Here is a 24,109-nt window from a genome sequence, read left to right on the forward strand (position 1 = left end):
GCAACTACTCCGTCCGAGCCCTGAAAGAGTATAGCCGGCAGGCATCGAGTTCGCAACCCCAGACAACGGTCACAACCGTACCACTGTTATTCACCGACGCCGACCTGCGGGGAGTGCATATGCCTCATAATGATTGCCTCGTCGTTGAGATTTAGCTCGGAGACGTCGAAGTAAGCAGGATATTAATCGACACGGAGAGTTCGATAAACGTCATATTCAAAGAAACACTCAAGAATATGGATTTTCCGGATTCCGAGATCAAGCTTTACATGGAATCATTGACCGGGTTCACCGGAGAGAAAAAAAGAACAGTAGGAACGGTGAAGATACCCATCTACGTCGGCGGGTCAGCCCGAATGATCAAATTCCTAGTCCTCAACAAGCCGGCAATATATAATGCGATTTTGGGAACACCATGGCTGTTCGACATGAAGGCCGTCGCTTCAACATTCCACCAATGCGTCAAGTTCCCGACCCCGTCAGGGATTTTCACCCTCAAAGGAAGCCAGATCGCGTTCCGGTTATGCCATCTCACCGAGTGCAAACTCAGTCTCGCACGGACATGCGTCATCAGTCCCTTTCAGAAAGATCGTGCGGCCGCAGTAAGCCAGTTCGGTCCACCGAAACAGAGCCAAGTCGACCAAGTCTGCATTGATCCGACAGATCTAGAAAAATGTGTCGGCATAGGGGCCGAACTCGACAGCAATATTCGGGAAGCACTCATCAGTTTCCTCCAGAAGAACGTCTCCAAATTCGCATGGAATATCCGTGACATGCCCGGAATCAATCTAGACATCACTTGCCACGAGCTAAATATCGATCCTACATACAAACCTATCAAACAGAAGAGACGCAAGCTCGGACCCGAGAAAGCACGAGCGATTAACGATGAGGTCGAAAAATTGCTCAAAGCCGGTTCGATCACGGAGGTTCGATACCTGGACTGGCTAGCAAACCCGGTAGTCGTGAAGAAAAAAAATGGAAAGTGGAGGATCTGCGTCGACTTCACCGACCTGAACAAAGCTTGTCCCAAGGATAGTTTCCCACTACCACAAATTGCTCGGTTGGTAGAGGCAACTGCCGGCAACGAACTGCTATCTTTCATGGATGCCTTCTCGGGGTATAACCATCCTAATGCATCCGGATGATCGGGAAAAGACTTCGTTCATCACAGATCGAGGAATCTACTGCTATAAGGTCATGCCGTTCGGTCTCAAGAACGCGGGAGCCACGTATCAAAGACTCGTGAACCGCATGTTCGCCAGTCAGCTCGGAAAAACAATGGAAGTATACATTGACGACATGCTGGTTAAATCCCTGTACGCTAAGGACGCCTTCAAGCAGCTCGAACTCACCAAAATCCGATGGCAATCACTCTGGAGGTCGATCCCTTGCCCTGAAAATAAAAAAAGCCATCTATTTCTGGCCAACGATGAACGCGGACAGCGAGAAGTTTGTCATGAAGTGCGATAAGTGCCAGTGTCATGGTCCAATGATTAACGTGCCGACCGAGCTGCTGCAAATCAGTACGGCGCCTTACCCTTTTATGCGGTGGGCCATGGACATCGTTGGCCCTTTATGCCGATCAACAAGTCAAAAACAGTATATCTTGATTATGACTGACTATTTCACAAAATGGGTTGAGGCCGAAGCGTACTCGGAGATCACCACACTGGACGTGCAAAAATTCATTTGGAAATATATCATTTGCCGACACGGGGTCCCGCATGAGATCGTCACGGACAACGGACCACAATTTATCGCTGGAACGTTCAATGATTGGTGCGCAAAGTTCAAAATTCGTCTTAGTTTCTCGACCCCGCGATATCCGGAAGGCAATGGTCAGGCCGAGACAACCAACAAGACCATCCTGGACGGCATAAAGAAGCATCTCGAGGCTAAGAAATGCACCTGGGCGGACGAGCTCGAGGGAGTCTTAGGGTCGCACCGAACTACTCCCAGACGGTCGACCGGACAATCTCCCTTCTCTTTAGCATACGGACTTGAAGCCCTCTGTCCAGCAGAAGTGAGCATCCCAACATTAAGATACTCCGTGCTCCCCGAGAACCCCGATCTCAACGACCAGATGATGCTCAACAACCTCGATAATTTGGAAGAACAGCGATGCTTAGCTCTCCTCCGAATCCAGAACTACCAAAAGCTCGCTGCTCGCTACTACAACAAGAAAGTGTGAGGTCGGCATTTCGATGAAGGCAACCTCGTTCGGAAGATCGTGCGGCCGCAGTAAGCCAGTTCGGTCCACCAAAACAGAGCCAAGTCGACCAAGTCTGCATTGATCCGACAGATCCAGAAAAATGTGTCGGCATAGGGGCCGAACTCGACAGCAATATTCGGGAAGCAGTCATCAGTTTCCTCCAGAAGAACGTCTCCACATTCGCATGGAATATCAGTGACATGCCCGGAATCAATCCAGACATCACTTGCCACGAGCTAAATATCGATCCTACATACAAACCTATCAAACAGAAGAGACGCAAGCTCGGACCCGAGAAAGCACGAGCGGTTAACAATGAGGACGAAAAATTGCTCAAAGCCGGTTCGATCACGGAGGTTCGATACCTGGACTGGCTAGCAAACCCGGTAGTCGTGAAGAAAAAGAATGGAAAGTGGAGGATCTGCGTCGACTTCACCGACCTGAACAAAGCTTGTCCCAAGGATAGTTTCCCACTACCACAAATTGATCGGTTGGTAGAGGCAACTGCCGGCAACGAACTGCTATCTTTCATGGATGCCTTCTCGGGGTATAACCAAATCCTAATGCATCCGGATGATCGGGAAAAGACTTCGTTCATCACAGATCGGGGAATCTATTGCTATAAGGTCATGCCGTTCGGTCTCAAGAACGCAGGAGCCACGTATCAAAGACTCGTGAACCGCATGTTCGCCAGTCAGCTCGGAAAAACAATGGAAGTATACATTGACGACATGCTGGTTAAATTCCTGTACGCTAAGGACGCCTTCAAGCAGCTCGAACTCACCAAAATCCCTCGCGGCGAGAACTCGTCTGCCGACGCGTTAGCCGCCCTAGCTTCCAGTTCCGACCCGCATATGAAGAGAAAAATCTTGGTCGAGAGTATCCCAGACCCAAGCATCAAAACCGCGCCGAAATGCAATGTTACCACCCGAAGACGGAACTATGACGAAAATCCGACCTCGTCAAATACGCAACGCAGGAATCCGGCACAGGCAAACAAGAATGCCAAACAGGTTCTTAAGGAGAATGCCGAACAGGCTCTCGAGGATCTAGCCGCCGATCACGACTTCGAGCACATAACTGAAGGAATCCACAGCCCATCGACCAGTGAAAACCAGGAGAACGAGTCCGCTGAAGATTGGACAGCCAAACTGCGAGAATACCTCCTCGACGGCAAAGTCCCTGAAGATAAATGGGCTGCTCGCCGTCTTAAAGTCCGGGCCGCTCGTTACACAATGCATAAAGATAAACTATACCGTTGGAGCGCATCCGGAGTACGCTTGGCCTGCGTCGCCGGGAACGATATAGTCGAAATCATGCGCGAAATCCACGAAGGGTCCGGTGGCAATCACTCTGGAGGTCGATCCCTTGCCCTGAAAATAAAAAAAGCCATCTATTTCTAGCCAACGATGAACGCGGACTGCGAGAAGTTTGTCATGAAGTGCGATAAGTGCCAGCGTCATGGTCCAATGATTAACGTGCCGACCGAGCTGCTGCAAACCAGTACGGCGCCTTACCCTTTTATGCGGTGGGCCATGGACATCGTTGGCCCTTTATGCCGATCAACAAGTCAAAAACATTATATCTTGATTATGACTGACTACTTCGCAAAATGGGTTGAGGCCAAAGCGTACTCGGAGATCACCGCACTAGACGTGCAAAAATTCGTTTGGAAGTATATCATTTGCCGACATGGGGTCCCGCATGAGATCGTCACGGACAACAGACCACAATTTATCGCTGGAACGTTCAATGATTGGTGCGCAAAGTTCAAAATTTGTCTTAGTTTCTCGACCCCGCGATATCCGGAAGGCAACGGTCAGGCCGAGACAACCAACAAGACCATCCTGGACAGCATAAAGAAGCGTCTCGAGGCTAAGAAAGGCACCTGGGCGGACGAGCTCGACGGAGTCTTATGGTCGCACCGAACTACTCCCCAGACGGTCGACCGGACAATCTCCCTTCTCTTTAGCATACGGACTTGAAGCCCTCTGTCCAGCAGAAGTGAGCATCCCAACATTAAGATACTCTGTGCTCCTCGAGAACCCCGATCTCAACGACCAGATGATGCTCAACAACCTCGATAACTTGGAAGAACAGCAATGCTTAGCTCTCCTCCGAATCCAGAACTACCAAAAGCTCGCTGCTCGCTACTACAACAAAAAAGTGCGAGGTAGGCATTTCGATGAAGGCGACCTCGTTCTGCGTAAGGTGTTCCATAACACCGAGGAACCAAACGCAGGCAAACTGGGAACGAACTGGGAAGGTCCTTATCAGATAATGAGAATCGTCAAGCCCGGGGTTTACAAACTCATGCAACTCGACGGAACGCCGATCCTGCGATCATGGAACTCAGCCAACCTCAAACGATATTACTACTAAGTCCCAGCTACCGCGAGCTCGGACTATTCGTTTTACCGCCATCAGCGAGCCAAAAAAAAAAAAAAAAAAAAAAAATCAGTCCGGCTCCGGCCGAACTCACTCCTGTAAACTGAACTACGAGTGCTTGATCCCTTGCAAAAGGGTACATAGGCAGCTCGATTTCGAGTCCAGCTACAAATCCAATAAAATCCATCTTTTTCACTAACTCCACATATCGACTCCCCGGCCAGGAGATCGAACTAAGTATTCCCCATGAATACAATCTCAAAAGCCGAGATTCGTCTCGCCAACACCCCCATGGTGCCCACTATTCAAAGCTGGAACCCAATCCGCACTCACTCTTCCGAATAGCAATCCGCCAACCGCGATTCAAACTCGGAGAGCCTCCCGAGTTCGTCCGCATCGTCACAATAACATCACGAACTCCAAATCCAATGGAAACAAGCCGAACTCCCAACAGTTCGCAATAAAATATGAGAAAGGAAAATTCTAAGTAAAAGTCGCAATAAAGGAAAACCCTGCTCATTTCATTAATACCCGAAATTGCCGAACTAGATGGCAACAAATACAACGCCTAAAATCGGCGACCAAAATAAATCGTTAAGTTAAAACCCGAGCTACGCGGGCAAGATAATCTTTACAACAACATCAAAATAAAACAAGAAAGAAAACTAAGGGAAACTAAGGGAATCATTGGCGAGCGACGGACGCCGGACTCTTGAGACTCGCTGCCCGATCAGCCGAGATGGACTTAGAGTTTGAGCCAAACTGGTCCAAGCCCTCCGGAACTTGCGTCCCTGGCGGAAGCACAATCCTAGGGATGAGGTCGTCGGTCACTCGGGAGGAGGAAGTCTTCATTCTCGAACCGTGGAAGGAGGATGACATCGACCTCCTTTGTGCAGTTCTTGACCCTACGCCCATACATCTCCACAATGTGAGACGGAACGATCATGTTGTGCTCCCTTCTGAGGAAGTCGCAGAAACCGACGAGAGCCCTCGCTTGGTTAAGCTTGAGGAACGGCGCCTTTCTGAGCTCGGACTTGTCCATGAAGTCCTCCATCTTGGCCAGTTTCCCCTCGCACTTGCCCCTAAGCGCGGCCATCATCTTTCTGCCCTAGGACTCGGCGTCTCGGTACCTCCGCCTCTCGAGTTCGCTCGTTTTGAATGACTTGGACAGAGCGTCCATATCCCCCTCCAGCTCGGCAGTCCGCTTCTCTAGAGCCCCGACCTTCTCCTTCAAGACATCGTTCTCCTTCTCCTTTTCGGTGAAGGCCAGCACAGCAGCCTCGTACCTTTCCTTTTCGTCCCGGTACGACGCTTCCAAAAACGCCTCTCGGCAGTGACCTCGGCGTTGATCTTCCTCAGCCTCTCGACCTCAGAATCGTATTCGCGAACGAGCTCATTGGTGTCACAGACGAGCTGAAAATGGAGATCAAAGTCAGACACATTTCGAAATAAAAAGTCTTAAGTATCCAAATAAAAAGGAAACTTACAGCAGAGGCGGATCTCGCGACCCGGGCGTAAGACTTAGGACGAAAGAGGTCCTTAGTCTCAGGCATTGGAGACGAGGCCGGGACGATCTGCCGGAAGAGCTCGGCGCAGGCTGTTGCGTCGTCAAAGAAGGACCGCTACTTGTTGTAGTTGAGCCGGACTGAAAAGGATGACGAGTCGGAGGTCCGGCGCCTCTTGGACGACCTCGGATTCCCGGTCTCAGTTGCCGAATTCGCTGGGGGGATCTGAGAAGGGGTAGGCGACCCGCCGATGTCCCCTCCGTGAAGGACCAGAGTCCCCTCACTCGCAGCCGTCTCGGGATCACCACCCCTCTTCCGAGACGACTTCTTCGAGGACTTATCCTTCTTCCTCCGGGCGCGATCGGCAATAGTGAGCTCGTCCTCATCCTGCTCACCAATTTCACCTTCCTCCATGTGAGGCTGAGGAATCGCTTCAGGAACGCTAGTTCCCGCCACGTCGCCCTCCGGTTCTGCAACCGGGATCAAAGGATCAACTAGGCCGACCGGGATATTGTCGACCTCGTCCCCGCCAGCGGCTTCAAAACCATCGCCGGCCTCATTCCCGTCGAGGCCGACGATATCAATTGGGGCATTGTCTTCTTCCTCGTCAGCCCCGAAGTTCATTATCGGAATGTCCGATCTGTCAAATGCCATCCTCCTCCGACTTGACTTGCTGCTTTTCCTTGGTTTCTTTTTCTTCGGTACCGGCTTCGACGAGCTGGGTTCAGTCTTAGTTTTGGCTACAAAAAAAAAACAAATATGTCAGCCGTGATCTATACAGCTAAGTAACAACGACTTCAAAACGACCCGAGAATTCGTACCTCGATCTTGAGCTCTCTTTATCCGACGGTCGATCTTCTCTTGGTAAGCTCGAGGCCAACGACGCTGACCGGCGAGACTCAACTGCTGCGCAAGCTCGGATATGAGAGAGCGTTGAATGATTCCAGGCACGTGACGATCTGCACAAAGCAAAGAAAACCGGTTAGAATCAGTCAAGTAATAAAGAGATGAACCGTGAGATATGTACCAAAGTCGACACTCCAGCCAGTCCAGAACGTGCTCTCCGGATTCTCGGCAGAACTCGAGTCGACGCGAATAAAAAAGTAACTCTTGTCCCAGTCCGGGAACTTGCTGGCTTTGTTCCCGGTAACCAAGTCAAACTTCGGGTTGCAATTCACCGACAAAAACCAGCTTTTGGCCGACGAGACCTTCATGATGAAAAGTTCCTCGAACTGGGCCACATTGATATGAGCACGCCCGAGCTTGAGAATCCCGACGAAGTTGACTATCGACGCCGGCTGGAGTTGCGATATCGCGCAGCCGCGCCGATTACAGTAAGCGAACAGCAGACGCGGTAGAGGGAAAGTCAATCCGGCCTCCCGGAAATACGCCTCGTAGACGCAAATAAAGTCCTCAGGAGCATCCCAAGGGCGTTCTTCTGGTTCGGGAATCTGGATTATGATTCCGGGAGGGGCTCCACCGATCAGCATAGCAGCCCGAACTGTCTCCGGGGACGACAAGGTGGACTTCACTGGAGCGCATATGCATGGCCGATCTACGATCGGCATCATGTCGTCGTCGTTCGGATCCTGCGCTTGTCCATCCCCGACCTCACGCAGTGGAGCATCCTCATCCGTCTTCACGTCAGGCTCCCGTCCTGGGACCAAGTCAGTGGTAACTTGGCCCTCGGGCTCGTGGAGATTTCGATCCATCCGTTCTGGAGCTCGAATCGGAACTCGGCTACTAGAGCCGACCTCGACGACCCGGGAATTCTTCCGAACCAAAGAAGCATTCGAAGAATGCTCTGTAGATCCCGAGCTCGAGATGTCAGTGGAAGTATCCTCCCTACGGTGTTCGGGAAGAATGGCGGCCTCGGAGTTGGGAGAAGAGTCGGAAGACATTGTCGGAGAGTTCGAGAGAATAACCGTCGACGAGAGAGCACGGCGGACGGCTACGAAATTCTAGAGAGAGAAAGAAAAAAATTTAGAGAGAAGGGAGAGCAAATACCTTGGCATTAGGAGCGAAAGTGAGAAATGGGGAGAGCTGAGCCCTATTTATAGAAGAAGAGCGAACCATTGCGACTTCTCGAGTTCTGCGCCTCGTAACGTCTCGATTTCCCGCCTAAACCGACGCGACTTTTCAGTTCCCCACAAGCGAAAATACGTAAATGCCCTTACCGAAACACCAGAGGAACGAAGAAGGGTGTAAGTTGAGAACTCAACGTCACCGACCTCGGTCATTAGCCGATCCTGCTTCAATTCGGCAAAAGTCAGTCAGGTCCATTTACCGAACTGGGGGGGACATACTGTTGGTGGTACGCTCCGCTCTCCGGTTCGGACCGGTTAAAGACCGAGACCGGCCTAATCGATCCCGGTTTACGACGGTCTTAGCCGAAATGGGCCTGACCTGATAGCATGGCCCATATGAGAAAAGCCCAGTGATAAGAGGCGGTGAGAACTGAACGAGAAGCCCTAAGACATCTCCTCGTTTATGTACTATAAATAGTAGAATTGTTACTATAGAAAGGATCTTTTTGGGGACTCGGAGAATAGAGACCTAAATATTGTATCGAGTTTGTCGAGAGACCTCCGAACTGAACAAACTGTAATTGAGAACTTAATAAAATATAATCAATTTGATCTTCCGAACTCGAATTACCGAACTGACCCTAAATAGTTGAGAACCACAATCAACAGTTCATGCTTTAATATTGTTCATATGTTTAGATAGCTAGTTTTGTTCAGAAAAAGTACAATCACATCAGTGGCTTTTGTGAAGTTTGTCTCCATAATTCAATTAGTGAATCTCTTATAAATTTGACCACGATATATGGACGTTCACTAGTTTTAAGTTCAAAGTAACTATATTAATAATATCTATTTTGACGACTCTGAATACTTTGTCATTTTATATGTACTATATAATGAACATATCACTGAAACGAAAAGCTTACATATTGTGCTTTTCAATGGATAACTTCGTGAGTTTAGTTGTGTTCATATTTTCGACTTTATCTGTTGAATCTGTAAGTCATATGAAATCAATCAAGGTAAAGAGAGATATAACTGTCAATTTTGTGATGTTATCTTATTTAGTTGTTGTTTATTTTACAATATTTTTTATTTTTTCCCCTTTTTCATAGTTGAGTAAAAATGTTATTTACGATTGCATGGATATTTATGAACAACCGTCTCTTAGTCATCCATTGCTCAAACATCTTATTATTCAGGTATATTACTTTGCCTTTTTTTCCTGAATATTATTTTTAAAAGAATATGAAAAACGATAGAAACATATATAAATTGTTCTAAGGTTCATGTATATTACTCCTCAAACTTTGTTGAAAGAATTTATATCAAACAAGTGTAAGTAAATAAATAATGATCAATCGGATTTATCCGACCCTGCAGATATGTTTCAACTCACTATAAAATTTGTAAGATCATCGTCATCACAGTTTTATACTCATGAAGGCAACCATATGTCTCATTTTTTTCATCAACTTTCACATATATAACTGAAAGATCAAGTACTAAAATAGTAACGATTACAATCATATAAATAAGAGTTAGACCATGACTAGTTTTTCACAACTTTTTTGACCTTTCACTACAAGAAAATCGCCATTTTACAACTGGCCGAAACCGTTATAAAATCGTTGTAAAACTCTTTTTACGACGTTGTTGCGACGGTTTCGAAACAGTGGTAAAATCATCGTCGTAAAAGGTTTTTCGTCGTAAAATCGTTGTAAGACTTCCGTCGTAAAATCATTGTAAGACTTCCATCGTAAAATCGTCGTAAAATCGTCGTAAGACTTCCGTCGTAAATTCTTCGTAAATATACCAACGAAATTACGACGATTTACATCAATTTGGTATACCACTAAAGTCGTCGTAAACTCGACGTAACATTTTGACGTAATATAGTTGTAATGCTTATCCTCGTAACTTCGTCGTAAATATATATGACGAATTTACGACAAAATAATATAAAATAATTTAAAACAATTACGACGATTATATGACGACTGAGAAAAAAAAATTTAAATTAAAATATAAATGAAAAAAAACTATAATTAATTTACATTTTAATACAAAAATAAAAACCTAATCTAATCCATTGTCCCAGTCTAAATTAATCCCATCGTCTAGCCCATGTTCTCCGTCATCCCTAACATCCTCCCCGTGATCCGCACCTTGGTTAGAGGTTTCCGCATGTAGTCACCGTGTCTAGGAGGATCCACCCCAAGAGACCAGAACATCACCTCGTCCGTCTGCACCGGTGGTGGCGGCCTCCTCGAGGAAGAAGACGAAGAGACGCCAAACGCTCCGGAAGCCCGCATCTTCTATAGCTGTGCCGTGAGCAACGGGTTGTCGGCACCCAAAATATCGAACAGATCATACATCTGTTCGATCTTCGTCTCGTACTGGTTGCACATCTGATGCATCTCTTCCCGAAGTACTGTGGGATCCTCCGCACGAACATGTCCAATCGCAGTAGCGACCGGAGTATCGTGGATGGATCCCATCCCTAAAACTCGGCCCTTCTTCTGAGGGGCAACCTGCAAATAAGTGTTGAAAATATAATTAGTATATAAAAGATTTAAAATTTGAAAGTAAAGTTGATCAAAATTAATTACCTCCTCAAAAATCTTGTCCATCTCCGCAACCGTCAATACCGGAGTGGACTGGACCGAATTACCTCAGGGAGACATCGGAGGCACCTGCTGGGAGCTGCGTCTGCCGCTCCTCGATCCTCGCACAGGCGGCATTGTAGATCTCCTCTGCCCGAGGATCTGTGAATTCGCCGTTCTTCTTCTTGTGCGTTTTGATGAACACCTTCGTCATCGGGAGAAGTTCTCCTCCGTTCTCTTCAGCCTACAAAATGAATTCAAAATTGTTAATTAGACGAATTACAGGTTAATTGAAAAAATAAAACTTGTTATTAAAAACTTACCATCATAAGACGTCTCCCAGCGAAAGAAACCTGGCCGGAAGTGTGCGGGACGTTCTTTGGATTTCCCGCATCGTCTACAGCGTTCCTGAAAATGAAAAATTAATTAGTTTTGTAATTAAAAATATAATATTATATTATAAACACATATTATTTTAATTTACTAACAAACCTGGATCCGGAACACTTGGCGGCAATAGTCTAGTTGTGCGGGTTCAACCAATAGTGCACCAGACCCTCCCAGACGCTATTGGTCATTAGAGCCGGCTTTGCCTTGTTTCCGTCGACCTCCCACTTTCGCTTCTAGTCGGAAACGGTGTTGTTGAGCCAGAACTTGACATTCTCTCTGAAGGCCGTCTTCACACGTTCGTGTGCGGAAGTTTCCCAATGCCAGTTTTGCTATAAAAAAGAGTTAGTAATTATTTTAAAAGATAAAAAATAATAATATAATTCGTAATTTTAAAGAACTTACCGTGAAACACTTGAACCAAGTGTCAAAAGTTGGCTGATCCAGCTTCTTAAAGTTGGTATGGGGTTGTATGAAGAACCCCTTGATGATGTCGGCAACGCTCCAACCAACTTGGTTGTCGGTCCCAAACCTAGTCATAAAAAAAATATTTGTTAGATATTTAAATTATTTATAAATATAAATATCTTAATAAAAAATTTGTAAAAAAAATCAAAAATCGTACCAAAATGTGTTGGGATAAGCTTGAAGAAAGCTTAAGATGCAAGTTTCCTAAATAGTTTAAGAATACTTATATTTAGGAGTTATCTAATATACTTAGGAGTTATCTAAGAAAAAGGAAATTGTATTTTCCATTGAAATTAGGATTTAGGAAATAGGTCTCTATATATATGAAGGTGTCAAAGTGTGACATTCTCATGAGATTATAGAGATTGAGAAAGCTTTAGTTTTGAGTGATTTTCTAAGGCAATAAAGTGTGTTTGTGTTCTTAATCTTAAGGCTCTAAATTCTTTATTTGGTATCAGAGCTTCAAGGTTTAACAACAAAGAGATTTCGATCGCAAGGTTCAAAGCAAGATGGGTGACATAGTTGCAGCAGATACAAGCAAGCCGAAGGAGTGCGTTTCATCGGCAGTTCAATGTCCCATGCTAACCAATACTAATTAAACGGTATGGTCTATGTGAATGAGAGTGGCACTCAATGTTCATAAAGTCTGGGACATTATCGACCCTGGACAAGAAGATGGTGACAAAAACGACCTCGCAAAAGCCCTCTTATTCCAATCCATACCCGATGCCCTAACTCTACAAGTCGGAAACCTAGAAACCGAAAAACAAGTTTGGACGGCGATCAAAACCAGGAACATGGGAGCTGAAAGAGTTAGAGAAGCAAGACTCCAGACTTTAATGGCGGAATTTGATAGGATGAAGATGAAGGAGACGGACAAAATTGACGACTTCGTAGGAAAACTCTCGGAGGTTTCTACGCAGTCAGCAGCTTTAGGCGAGACAATTGAGGAACCAAAACTCGTCAAGAAGTTCCTCAAGAGTCTCCCACGAGGAAGATACATACATATAATTGCTGCCTTGGAGCAAGTTCTTGATCTCAATACAACTAGCTTTGAGGATATTGTTGGAAGGTTAAAAGCCTATGAAGAAAGAATAAGCGGTGAAGAAGGAGATCAAGCAGAAGATCAAGGCAAATTGATGTATGCTAACACGAAGTCACAGGAGACCTATGGCTCTGGAAGAGGCCGTGGTCGCGGTGGCCGATTCTATGGACGAGGAAGAGGTCGTGGTCGCTTCGGATAACAAAACGGTGGATACAGACAAGAGACTGATAAGTCTAAAGTTGTTTGCTACAGATGTGATAAGTTGGGGCATTATGCGTCAAATTGCCCGGATAGATTACTTAAGCTTCAAGAAGATGAAGATAAAGATACGCAAGAGGGGGAAAAACTGATGATGCATGAGGTTGTGTATCTCAATGAACGAAACGTTTTAGCCGAACGATTTCGAAACAAGCTCAAATAGTCTCAACGTGTGGTACTTAGACAATGGTGCTAGCAATCACATGTCGGGAGATCGCACCTACTTCTCTAATCTGGATAAAACCATCAAGGGAAAGGTTAGATTTGGAGATGATTCTTGTGTTGACATAAAGGGAAAAGGTACGATCCTTTTTATCACCAAGAATGGAGAGAAAAAGATTCTAGCAGATGTCTACTATATACCAGACTTAAGGAGCAATATTATCAGCCTCGGGCAGGCAACAGAATCAGGATGTGATGTTTGTATGAGGGAAAACTACCTAACTCTGCACGATAAGGATGACAAGTTATTGGTAAAAGCATATCGATCAAGAAACCGTTTGTATAAAGTTCTCATGGAAGTAGAGGACACTAAATGCTTGCAACTCAGGGACCTAAGCGATTCGGAAAGATGGCACGCTAGGCTTGGACATATCGGCACAAAAAACATGAGAACAATGATGAAGAAGGAGCTAGTAGGAGGATTACCGAGTATGGACATTGAGAAAGAGGCTTGTGCATCGTGTTTCCTTGGTAAACAAGCAAGACATGCGTTTCCTAAAGCAACGACTTTTCGAGCACAAGACATCCTTGAGCTTGTACATGGGGATTTATGCGGACCTATTACACCACCTACAGCCGCTCAGAACAGATATATATTTGTTCTCATGACGATCACTCACGGTATATGTGGTCGGTACTTCTAAAGGAAAAGAATGAAGCATTCGACAAATTCAAACGTTTCAAAGCATTAGTTGAGCATGAAATTGGAGCTTCCATCAAGATTTTTCGAACAGATAGAGGAGGGGAGTTTGTGTCCCAAGAGTTTCAAGATTTTTGCAACAAGACGGGTATCAAAAGACATCTTACAGCGCCTTACTCTCCACAACAGAATGGCGTAGTGGAACGACGAAACAGAACCCTATTAGGGATGACAAGGAGCATCATGAAGCACATCAATGTGCCAAATTACCTTTGGGGAGAGGCAGTAAGACATTCTACTTATCTAATTAATCGGGTCGCAACAAGAACTCTGGTGGCACAAACGCCCTATGAAACTTTCAAAAAGAGGAAGCCTAATGTCGAGCACCTACGCGTGTTTGGATGCATCGCTTTTTCTAAAACAGAGTCACAGCACTTACAGAAATTAGATGACAGAACAAGAGTTTTAGTGCATTTAGGCACGGAGCCTGGTTCACCGGCATATCGACTACTTGATCCTAGAAGTCGGAGGATAGTGGTCAGTAGAAACGTTTTCTTTGATGAAAATAGAAGCTGGAAGTGGAACAATCAAGAGAAGGAGGTTAATGGAAGTGCAGGAATGTTCACACTTAGCTTCGGAGATTTGGGGAACAAAGGGGTTCCAGAGGACGATAGAATCGATGACATCGAACAAGGAGAAGAAGCTTTAGGCGAAGAACTAAATCAAAGAAGATGATGATAGTAATCGTGATGCAGAAAGGAGTACAAAACTCGAGCAACAGGAAGAATTCGTTCCTTCAGAGCAAACAGGGGAAACAGAGTCAACTCAACCTCCATTAAGAAGATCATCGAGACAAACCAAACAACCAGGTCACTAAACAGATTTCGTGATGCTGGCCGAGATCGAAGGAGAACGTTTACTGTTGGGAATCAATGATGAACCCTGGGATTTCAATGAAGCAAAAGAGTTGCAGGTATGGAGAGAGGCATGCAAAGAAGAGATCATGTCTATAACGAAGTATAAAACATGGAATCTCGTTGATCTTCCTCAAGGAGTTAAACCGATTGGCTTAAAGTGGGTTTTTAAAATCAAACGCAATTCGGATGGGAGCATAAACAAGTATAAAGCAAGGCTTGTGGCAAAGGGTTATGTGCAGAAGCATGGAGTAGACTTTGAAGAAGTCTTCGCTCCAGTTGCCAGAATTGAAACAGTTCGTTTTCTCATCGCATTAGCTGCATCAAACGGTTGGGAAATACATCACCTTGATGTAAAAACGGCATTTCTTCATGGTGAATTAAAAGAAGTTGTTCACGTCACTCAGCTAGAAGGATTTATAGTCAAGGGGAGGGAGAGTGATGCGTGCTCGCTACGTGAGGGAACAAGTTTTACCTTTAACAAAACAAATGAAAGCCGCAAGTGCACAACTAATCAGTAGTAGTATTTAGGGATCGAATCCACAGAGATTTGTGTGCCTGGTATTCTTCTACGGTTTTTAACTTTATGTCTAGACTAAATTGGTTTTAAAGGTTGGTTGTTTTTCTCGAATTAAACTAAGGCAAAAGAAAGTAAATAAATATATCCTAAAAAGCAAGTAAAGAAATCGAATGAAAGGCAATAGAACAAGTAAAATATTGAATGAAAGACTAATAAGGCAAGTAAATATCGAATGAAAGGTAAATAAAGCAAGTAAATAACGAACTAAGGAAATTGAAATGCAGGTCTAAGAAAAGCAAGTAAAAATCGATGGAATTGTAAACTATGGCTATGAACGCTGAGCTTTTGGGAACTCTTAGGGATCATAATCGGTTTTAACACTAAGGTAGATAGATTGGGATTGACGGATAACAATATATGGGTTCTAGAGCTAGAGTACGGCGGTATGACTATGTCACTGTCGTGATCATAACCAACTGTTTCTCGCAACCCTGACCAGTAGGTTTCCACTCTGGCCCTGGAAGGGAGAGAACGCAAGAGCTGCACAAGACTCGTCAATACTCACGATCTCGCCGCAGGTAGGTTTCCACTCCTACGGAAAAATCGCCTGTTTCATTCTAGGGCTGATACTTAATGAAAACTTTCGCAACACTAACTATCTAGATCAGATACTAGGTGATCAGTCAAGCATACATGTAATAAGAACAAGAATAAACAGAGAACAGGTCGAAATCCCAGATCTATAAACCTAGATGTCTTAATCGATTATGAGAGCCCCTTTCGGGAACCCTAAGCCCAACTCGGGATCTACTCAGACATGGCTGAGTCCGACATCATCATTGGTTTTAATAAAAGTAATGAAAAACAGTAAAGAAAAGAGATAAAGAAAGCTTCTCTATTGAAGAACTCGGACTTGAACAATCTTCTACAAAAATCTCATAAAAACGGCTAAAGGAAAAGGGTTTCTGTAAAGTATGTAAAAGCTCTCTCTAAAAACGACCTAAATGACATGTATTTATAGTCTCCAATACTCTATGGTCTCTAGGGTTCCAGAATTGAGGCTGGGAATGACTTTGGGCTTCAGATAAGTGGGATTTAAATCGGAGGTTGAATGCCGTGGTCGGGAGTGTTGTGACCGCGGCAATTGGCTTGTTGGCCGCGGTCGGGAAGCTTCTGACCGCGGCAAATAGCTTGTTGGCCGCGGTCGCGTGAGTTGCTGGCCGACTCCGCGTGGCTTCGGGGCTAATGGAATATCTTGAGATCCAACCGTTGGAATGTCTCCAAACCAAGTGCATTTGAAAGCTGGTTGATTCTTCTATAAGTTGTCCAATTTTGGGGGTGATCAGACGGTGAGAAGGTCTTCGTCTCTCCATGAGAGTTCTGACGGTCTGCATTTATCCAAAAGAGTCTTTTTGTTCCATTTTGTGCCTCTTTATCCCAAATTATCTGAATAGTCTTTTAAAATCCGGAAACATAGAAATCCTTTGAAAACCTTTGAAAACGGAGTAAAAACACCTGTAAAAGATATTAAAATGAACCATAAAAATGGTCAAAATTCGGTGTTATTAACTCCCCCAGACTTAGTCTTTTGTTTGTCCTCAAACAAAACAAAGGCTAAATCTCGGCGAGAGGTTTGAAAACGCAGGAAGTAAACAAAATTTCAGAGACCAAACTTCTAGACCAATATCGATCAGTATGCATCAATCGGGAATAGCCTAGAAAATTCTCACTAGCAATACAGGCATAACTAGTCCGTTAATCCGTCATGCAGAAATCTATGCACTAAGATCTAACTTCCAGTCAACTAGCTCTTAACATTCATTAAAAATCTCGGTGGTTCTCATCAAAGAAAATTTAGGCAAGGCAATCTAGGCTAGGTGTAAAGAAAGATTATTTTGGGGGTATGACTTCAAGTGTTTAAGGGTTATCTGAAGATTTGGAGGATGCAGGACATTATGCAAAACCGCAAGAGAGAGTGAAGCTGTTGGATTCCACAGTTTTCAGTCACTTTTTCTCGACATAGATTCGTGGTCTTCTTCCTCAAGTTCTCTCCAAACTCCCCCAGACTTAGATTTTTGTAAATCTTTCAAAACAATAGCTCCTTAAACGAATAGTGGTTGCTCATTGCTCCATAAATTTCGACAATCTAAGACTCATTAGGTTTTTTGTTTTCCTTTCTCTTTTCACGTTTTTTTTTTTTTTTTTTTTTTTTTTTTTAGAGAAAGGGAACACCTTTAGATATAGAGTCTTAGAGAGCACGAATTTACCAGTTAATATCTGTCTTGTAAAGCTTTATTATGTTTCTGATACTCTTCCTTCCCAATTCCATTCAGTCTCTTACGTTTTTGCACATATCTGCTGATACAAAACTAAAGAGAGAACGCATGAGGATTGAAAACAAAGGTTTTGGGTTTAGGGTATGGTACCAGATAAAGATAAATTGGTCATCTAGGACGACAAATAGTGGTAAAAATGATGGTAAAAGACGTCCCAGATGTGTATGTCGATGCATGCCTAAAATCAATGATGAGAAAATTAGATATCAATATTAAGTCCAAATAAAATGAGCTAGTATATCCTGTTAGAAAGAATCTCCATGAATAGAAGTCCTCTGGTGGGAGTTCGTAGTGCAAGTACTCTAGCTACCGCCTAGTCTAGTGCTAACCACAAATGAGCTATCATGCATAGTGTAGAAGTGTGCAGGTCTAAATCATCATAGTTTTGCGTCAAACATTCCTGAAAAAAAAATACTTAATGTCGAATAGGTTACATATTAAAATTTAAAAAGTACTTGAAATTTAAAAGCAAAGGCAGGAAAATAATTAGTACGGATAGACATCCTCCCCCAGACTTAAATCACACTGTCCCCAGTGTGAAAAAGTTGGTGAAAGGATGGTGAATAAAAGCAAAATAAGATAAAATAAGATAAAAGAAAAGAAAATGATGATAGAACCGTGATGGTAGTGAAGTGCTGATCAATCACTCATCCTCCGAAGTGTCGTCTGCGAACTGGTGCTGCTCCTGTAAGAAGGTGACAACGCGCTCAAAGCGTCGTCCCTGTCTCTCAACTCTGCGCTCCAGATCGGAATGAGTGTGTGATAATGTGGATGATGAGGCGTGGTCGGTCGGGATGGATGGCTGAAAATGAGTACGGGCCGCAGCTGCATCACGCCTCACCTTGGCCACTATGTACTGGCCAATGGTGAATGGTAATCGAGGTACGGATGGCAGAAAATCATCGGATTCCGGAGTCCATCGAGGGCGTCCTCCGTTGCACAATCTCGGGATAGATGATGAAGGTAAGCGGATTCGGTGCTCCTCAGTGCCTGTGCAATACTTGTAACCAAACCTGTCTGGATCGAAAGCGGCACGAGAGATAGTGTGATCGCGAGAGAGATAAAGTAGATCATACCAGACATCGGGAAGTGGATCATCAGATGAGAAATCGAATCCTACAGCCTGTAGTATCGCTGTAATAGCACTCCCGAAGGCTGGAGTAGCGTCATCGCAACCATGTAAATCATGCTTCACCTTTACCATATTCTGCGATATGATCCAGGCAAAGCAGACAAGTCGTGGATCATCCATAAACAGAATCTGAAGTGTAATGAGCTCAGTCTTCAAGACACCTCCCATGTTGGCTCTAGAGAAGATCATGTGAGCTAAAAGTTTGTGCACAACTCTCACTGCTGGATGGCTAAGAAGGGCTGACTTAGATCTCCCACTATCGTAATCTCCATTACCCATCTCTCTCCATAGGTTAAGATCAGGTTCATCTTCAAGGTAGATGCCATCAGTGTACGGAAGCTTAAGAGCTTCACAAACCTCGGAAATGGTGAGAGAATAAGGCTGTCCGCAGATGGAGAATGACAAGATGCCATCTGATGCTCTGGGGTTCCTCCTCTTCGTGTGGTGAAGTGTGACGGTCGCTAAAAGCTCACGGACTAGCTCAGGATAAGTCGGAAGGTTCAGCTCCAAGTAGGGTCTCAGCTTAAGTGCATCGATGTACCAGATCACATCCTCTCTGATTCCAAGCATCTCGAGTGTATGATAATCAATGCAAGGCGTGGGTTTGATGTTCAGCTTCTTGAAACGCCTTGCATAGTCCACTCTCGGGTTCGTCTCCCTCCCAATGTATCGAAACTGTTGAGGCTCGGGAGGTGCTCATGTTTCTCTTGAGTGCTGGAGCAATCTCATCACATAGCTTCTTCTTCTCGGTCTGGCTTGGTTCAGCATGTACTCTCCTAGAGTAGCATCGTCGGGAATGTCATCGGAGCTGCCACCAGTTCGACGGCTCCTTCGGGATCTGGTTTCATCCATTTTCTGCAAAATGAAATGATTCTTGGGAAAAGAGTGAATTTGGGTGCTAATTTTAACACATTAAGATCTGTTATACTAATACTAGTATAAAGAGATTAATTAAAATTATTAGCAAACAGAATTGGTATTAAATCAGAGAAATCAAGTAGTTCATGACTAAATTCGGATTTTATGTTCTCAACATAGAAATCTTCTAAAAATCGGTTTTTATGAGCAATTTCCATGTGAATTCTAAAGATTACCCAATACTAATCACAAATCACACAAGACTAAATCAAATTCATCAATTTTGCTGTACCAAATTCGATTTTTATGAAGCATGTAGAATCCAAATTTCAAAAATCTCAATTCCTCTTAAGCTAGGTGCTAAAATCGATTTTTAGATAACCTAAATGGATAATTTATCATTCTTAAGCTATTTCCACTATCAATAGACCAAGATTCTGGGTTTTTAAAGAAAACCCTAAGTTCAAAATCGAGTAAGAATGGTGAGTTTGAGGTTCATACCTTGCTGGAAAGAGAGAATTGATGGCAGAATTGTAATCAGCTTTGAAAAAGAGTGAGGTTTGAGCCAAAAATCTTTTAAAAAGCTTAAGAATTAAAAAATGTGTTTTTTCTCCTAAATCTCTAAGTCTTTTGGAAGAGAAGAGAAGAAAAGAAAGAGTTTTGATCCAAAAAGTTTGTTTTTTTCTTTAAAAAGCGTTTTTGAAGCAAAAACGGAAAATTTCTGGAAATTTTTAAGTTTACGGGAACTTACCTTTTCTTGTTTGCACATTAGGAAAGTTTAAAACTTACGGAGGATCTTTTCGGGTTTTACCGGGAACATTTCGAGAAATCCCGGGAATCACCAGGCAGAACCGGGAAACGGCAGAAATCCGCGGAACCATCTCAACGACCAACGGCCGCGGTCAGGAGACGCGCGACCGCGGTCAGGAGACGCGCGACCGCGGTCACATTTCCGGCGCCGCGGTCGATGCACTCTTGGCCGCGGTCAGGTCTGTTGCGACCGCGGGTCTTCCTCCTGCGGCCTATTGTCCAATCTTCTCGTCTTTGCCGGGCCGAGCAGCTAAAGACCTACCTTTTTCTTATTGGTTTTTCTAATTTTCTGATTTTTTTGTGTGTTTTTTTTTTTTTTTTAATAAAATACCTAATACTTAAAAAGAAAAAGAAAGCATAAACTCTAAAAGGGAAAAGAAAATTAAAAGAAAGAGTACCTAAATGGGTTGCCTCCCATTAAGCGCTTTTGTTTTAAGTCGTTTAGCTCGACGTAAGCATGAGGAATCAGGCTAATTTGAATGGCACTCCACTTGATGTGCCTTTATCACATCCGGTTAGTGGAGGTTTTACTTCTTCTCCTTGAAGAGAAGTTTTCTTACCTTTAATCTTCTTTCGGACTTTAATGTTGTTCAGAACCCTTTTTGTGTTTTCGATCAGATCCTGGATCTGGTCCTCACTAGTTTCTGTTGCGTCCGGTGGAATGATGATCTTGATCTTTGCAAAAGCTTTCGGCTTCTCCTTTTCTTTCTCTTTTGGCCTATTTCCTTTGCTTGGAAATTCATCTAAGATAGTAGGATAGTACCTTTTTCTGTCCACATTGAGGAAAACAGCATGCCGGTTTGCATGATCGATAATTGCTCCTACTGTAGCTAGGAATGGTCTCCCGAAAATGAGTGGCCTCTCCTTGTCTTTATCCATCTCCAAGACTTGGAAATCTGCTGGAACAATCTTATCTCCTACTAGAACTTGTAGATCATGAATCGCCCCTTCAGTATCTTTTTGAGATGAATCTCCAAAATAACCTTAACCGTCGATGTCCTTAAGGTTTTTATGCCCAATTTTTCGGCAAATGCCTTAGACATGATGTTGACATTGGCTCCGGAATCGCACAAGCAGTCTGTAAACTTGATTCCTGAAATGAAACATTGGAAAACAAAACGTCCCGGATCATCAGCTTTGGTAAGCCTTTGAAACGGTGATCGTTCGGGTACCTTAAACGGTGGCTGCTTGGGATCGATATCCTTGTACAGTGGTACAAAGATCGGGGTTTCTTCTTTCTTTCCATCGGTTCCGGACTCTTCTTCGGGTAATGTGGTTATGGCGTTGCAAAACTTCTTAGGGTTATCTTCAACTCTTCCTGGAAGGACTCCACTTTGCCTCTTCATAGAGTCGGCTGTTTGGGCGACTTGCACATCTAACTTTTTTACGTGCGAAGATAAAGATTCAAACTTACCATTCAGATCATTGTACATGCAGTCCACTTTCACGTTCACGTCTTTAGATGCTTTTTCGTTCGTCATAACGAGTTGTTGGATTGACTGTTCAAGTCTACCGATTTGTGAAGCTAGCTGGTTCGTCGTGACTCCCTGCTGTTGTACGAATTGATTGTTAAAACCCGTACCTTGGTAGTTATATGGCTGTCGCGGTTGGTATGGTACTATTCCTCCAAAGTTTCCACCTTGAAACTTGTTTTGGAAGGATTTCTGCTGAGGTGGGTAGTACTGATCTTGAGGATTCTCCACATTTGGATTGCGGTAAGAGAGATTGTTGTAATTTGCATTCCGGAAGTTGTTGTTGAAGCTGTTGTTGGAGCGATTTTGGTATGGCACCAGTGCTCCTACGTAGTTCACATCTTCTTCTTGAAATGCTTGATTAATGTGATCGATATCACTAGGTCCTTCCTCTTCTGCGCCATTGTTGGTTTCACAAGCATGGATCGGGCGATTGTTGCTCCTCAGAAGCTGGCTCACCATGTTCTTCAACTCGGTTATCTCCTTGTTGTCTGTTCCGGCTTGCTTCATCGATCGATCATATTCAGGACAATCATTGCTATTGGCTTGAGCCAAATTTTCGATGAGGGCTCTTCCTTGAGTTATCTTCTTTTGCCCAAAATCTCCATTGCTAGCTGTATCAAGTGAAAGTTTGTATTTTCGTTGCAAACCTCGATAAAATGTGCTCAGCAAGCTTGATCCATGAAATCCATGATGAGGGCAATCACGTTCATACTCCTTAAAACGTTCCCAAGCTTCATAGAAAGATTCAGTTGGCCCTTGTTGAAAGGTTGAGATCTTCGTTCTCAGATTGTTCGACCTTGACTTAGTGTAGAAGTGGTTCAAGAAAGCAGTTCTACATTTTTCCCAATTAGTAATCGATCCTGCAGGCAAAGACTTCAACCAACGGTGAGCTTTATCTGCTAATGAAAAAGGGAACAACTTACACTTTAGATAGTCAGGTGGAATTTGGTTTGTTCTCATCATGCTGCAAATTTCTTCAAAAAGCTCGATATGGTCCATTGGGTGCTCAGAAGGAACTCCATGGAACTGGTTTTGCTTCACCAATGAGATGATTTGAGGCTTGACTTCAAACTCATTCCGGTTTGGAAATGGTACTTGAATCGCAGATCGATTTTGAAAATTTTGAGTAGGTGCATCAAAGTCAGCTATGCGATGGTTTCTGGCTTGTCTTCGGTGTTGATTTGCTGGCGGAATGGGGCGGTGAATGCGTTCATTCAGCTGCATTGCTGGGTGGTCACCATCGGCTACATTGATGGGTGGATCAAGGTCTTCACATCCTTCTCTCTCTCGGTTCTGGTAGTTTCTTGGAAGAACCTCATCCTCCTCTCCATCTTGTCGAGCATGATCACCTTCTATGCAATCATTCTCTTCGTTTTGTCCATGTTCGGACCCTTCTTGGTCCATATTTAAATTTCGATTGATAGGATCTCCAGGCTGGTCGTCGTTGGCCATTCCTTGCGTTCGTCTAAGTCTTCGAAGTTCTCTTTCGTGTCTGTCTATCTCGTCTAGAATTGGAATGTCTCCTGCAGGTCTACGCCTAGTATTCATGCAATTCAGAGAAAGACAAAAGAAGGGAAAGATAGTTCAGAAAAACTTTAAGAAAGAACTAGAGATCAGGTGTCTAGAACAGAAGTTAAAACAAGAAAAATAGCAAAAGGCAGCGAAACAAATCCCCGGCAACGGCGCCAAAAACTTGATGCGTGCTCGCTACGTGAGGGAACAAGTTTTACCCTTAACAAAACAAATGAAAGCCGCAAGTGCACAGCTAATCAGTTGTAGTATTTAGGGATCGAATCCACAGAGATTTGTGTGCCTGGTATTCTTCTACGGTTTTTAACTTTATGTCTAGACTAAATTGGTTTTAAAGGTTGGTTGTTTTTCTCGAATTAAACTAAGGCAAAATAAAGTAAATAAATCTATCTTAAAAAGCAAGTAAAGAAATCGAATGAAATGCAATAGAACAAGTAAAATATCGAATGAAAGACTAATAAGGCAAGTAAATATCGAATGAAAGGTAAATAAAGCAAGTAAATAATGAACTAAGGAAATTGAAATGCAGGTCTAAGAAAAGCAAGTAAAAATCGATGGAATTGTAAACTATGAATAAGAACGCTGAGCTTTTGGGAACTCTAAGGGATCATAATCGGTTTTAACACTAAGGTAGATAGATTGGGATTGACGGATAACAATATATGGGTTCTAGAGCTAGAGTACGGCGGTATGACTACGTCACTGTCGTGATCATAACCAACTGTTTCTCGCAACCCTGACCAGTAGGTTTCCACTCTGGCCCTGGAAGGGAG

General features: G+C 43.9%; 1 protein-coding gene and 1 non-coding gene across 2 annotated transcripts; both read left to right on the top strand.

Moving 5' to 3' along the window:
* The first annotated feature begins 236 nt into the window (after window positions 1-236).
* Window positions 237-1,148, top strand: LOC112088500. Its single transcript, XM_024158779.1, has one exon. The coding sequence runs from the start codon at window positions 237-239 to the stop codon at window positions 1,146-1,148; it is 912 nt and encodes a 303-aa protein (XP_024014547.1).
* A 21,340-nt stretch (window positions 1,149-22,488) lies between these two features.
* LOC112088629 lies at window positions 22,489-22,595 on the top strand. The gene has a single exon (XR_002900575.1). It is a non-coding gene; the product is annotated as a small nucleolar RNA R71 (small nucleolar RNA).
* Window positions 22,596-24,109: the final 1,514 nt, after the last annotated feature.

Source organism: Eutrema salsugineum, unplaced genomic scaffold (genome assembly GCF_000478725.1).
Source record: "Eutrema salsugineum unplaced genomic scaffold, Eutsalg1_0 scaffold_14, whole genome shotgun sequence".
Taxonomy (NCBI): domain Eukaryota; kingdom Viridiplantae; phylum Streptophyta; class Magnoliopsida; order Brassicales; family Brassicaceae; genus Eutrema; species Eutrema salsugineum.

Coding starts and splice junctions, on each gene's coding strand:
- LOC112088500 (XM_024158779.1), top strand. CDS start 237: ATGGATTTTCCGGATTCCGAGATCAAGCTTTACATGGAATCATTGACC.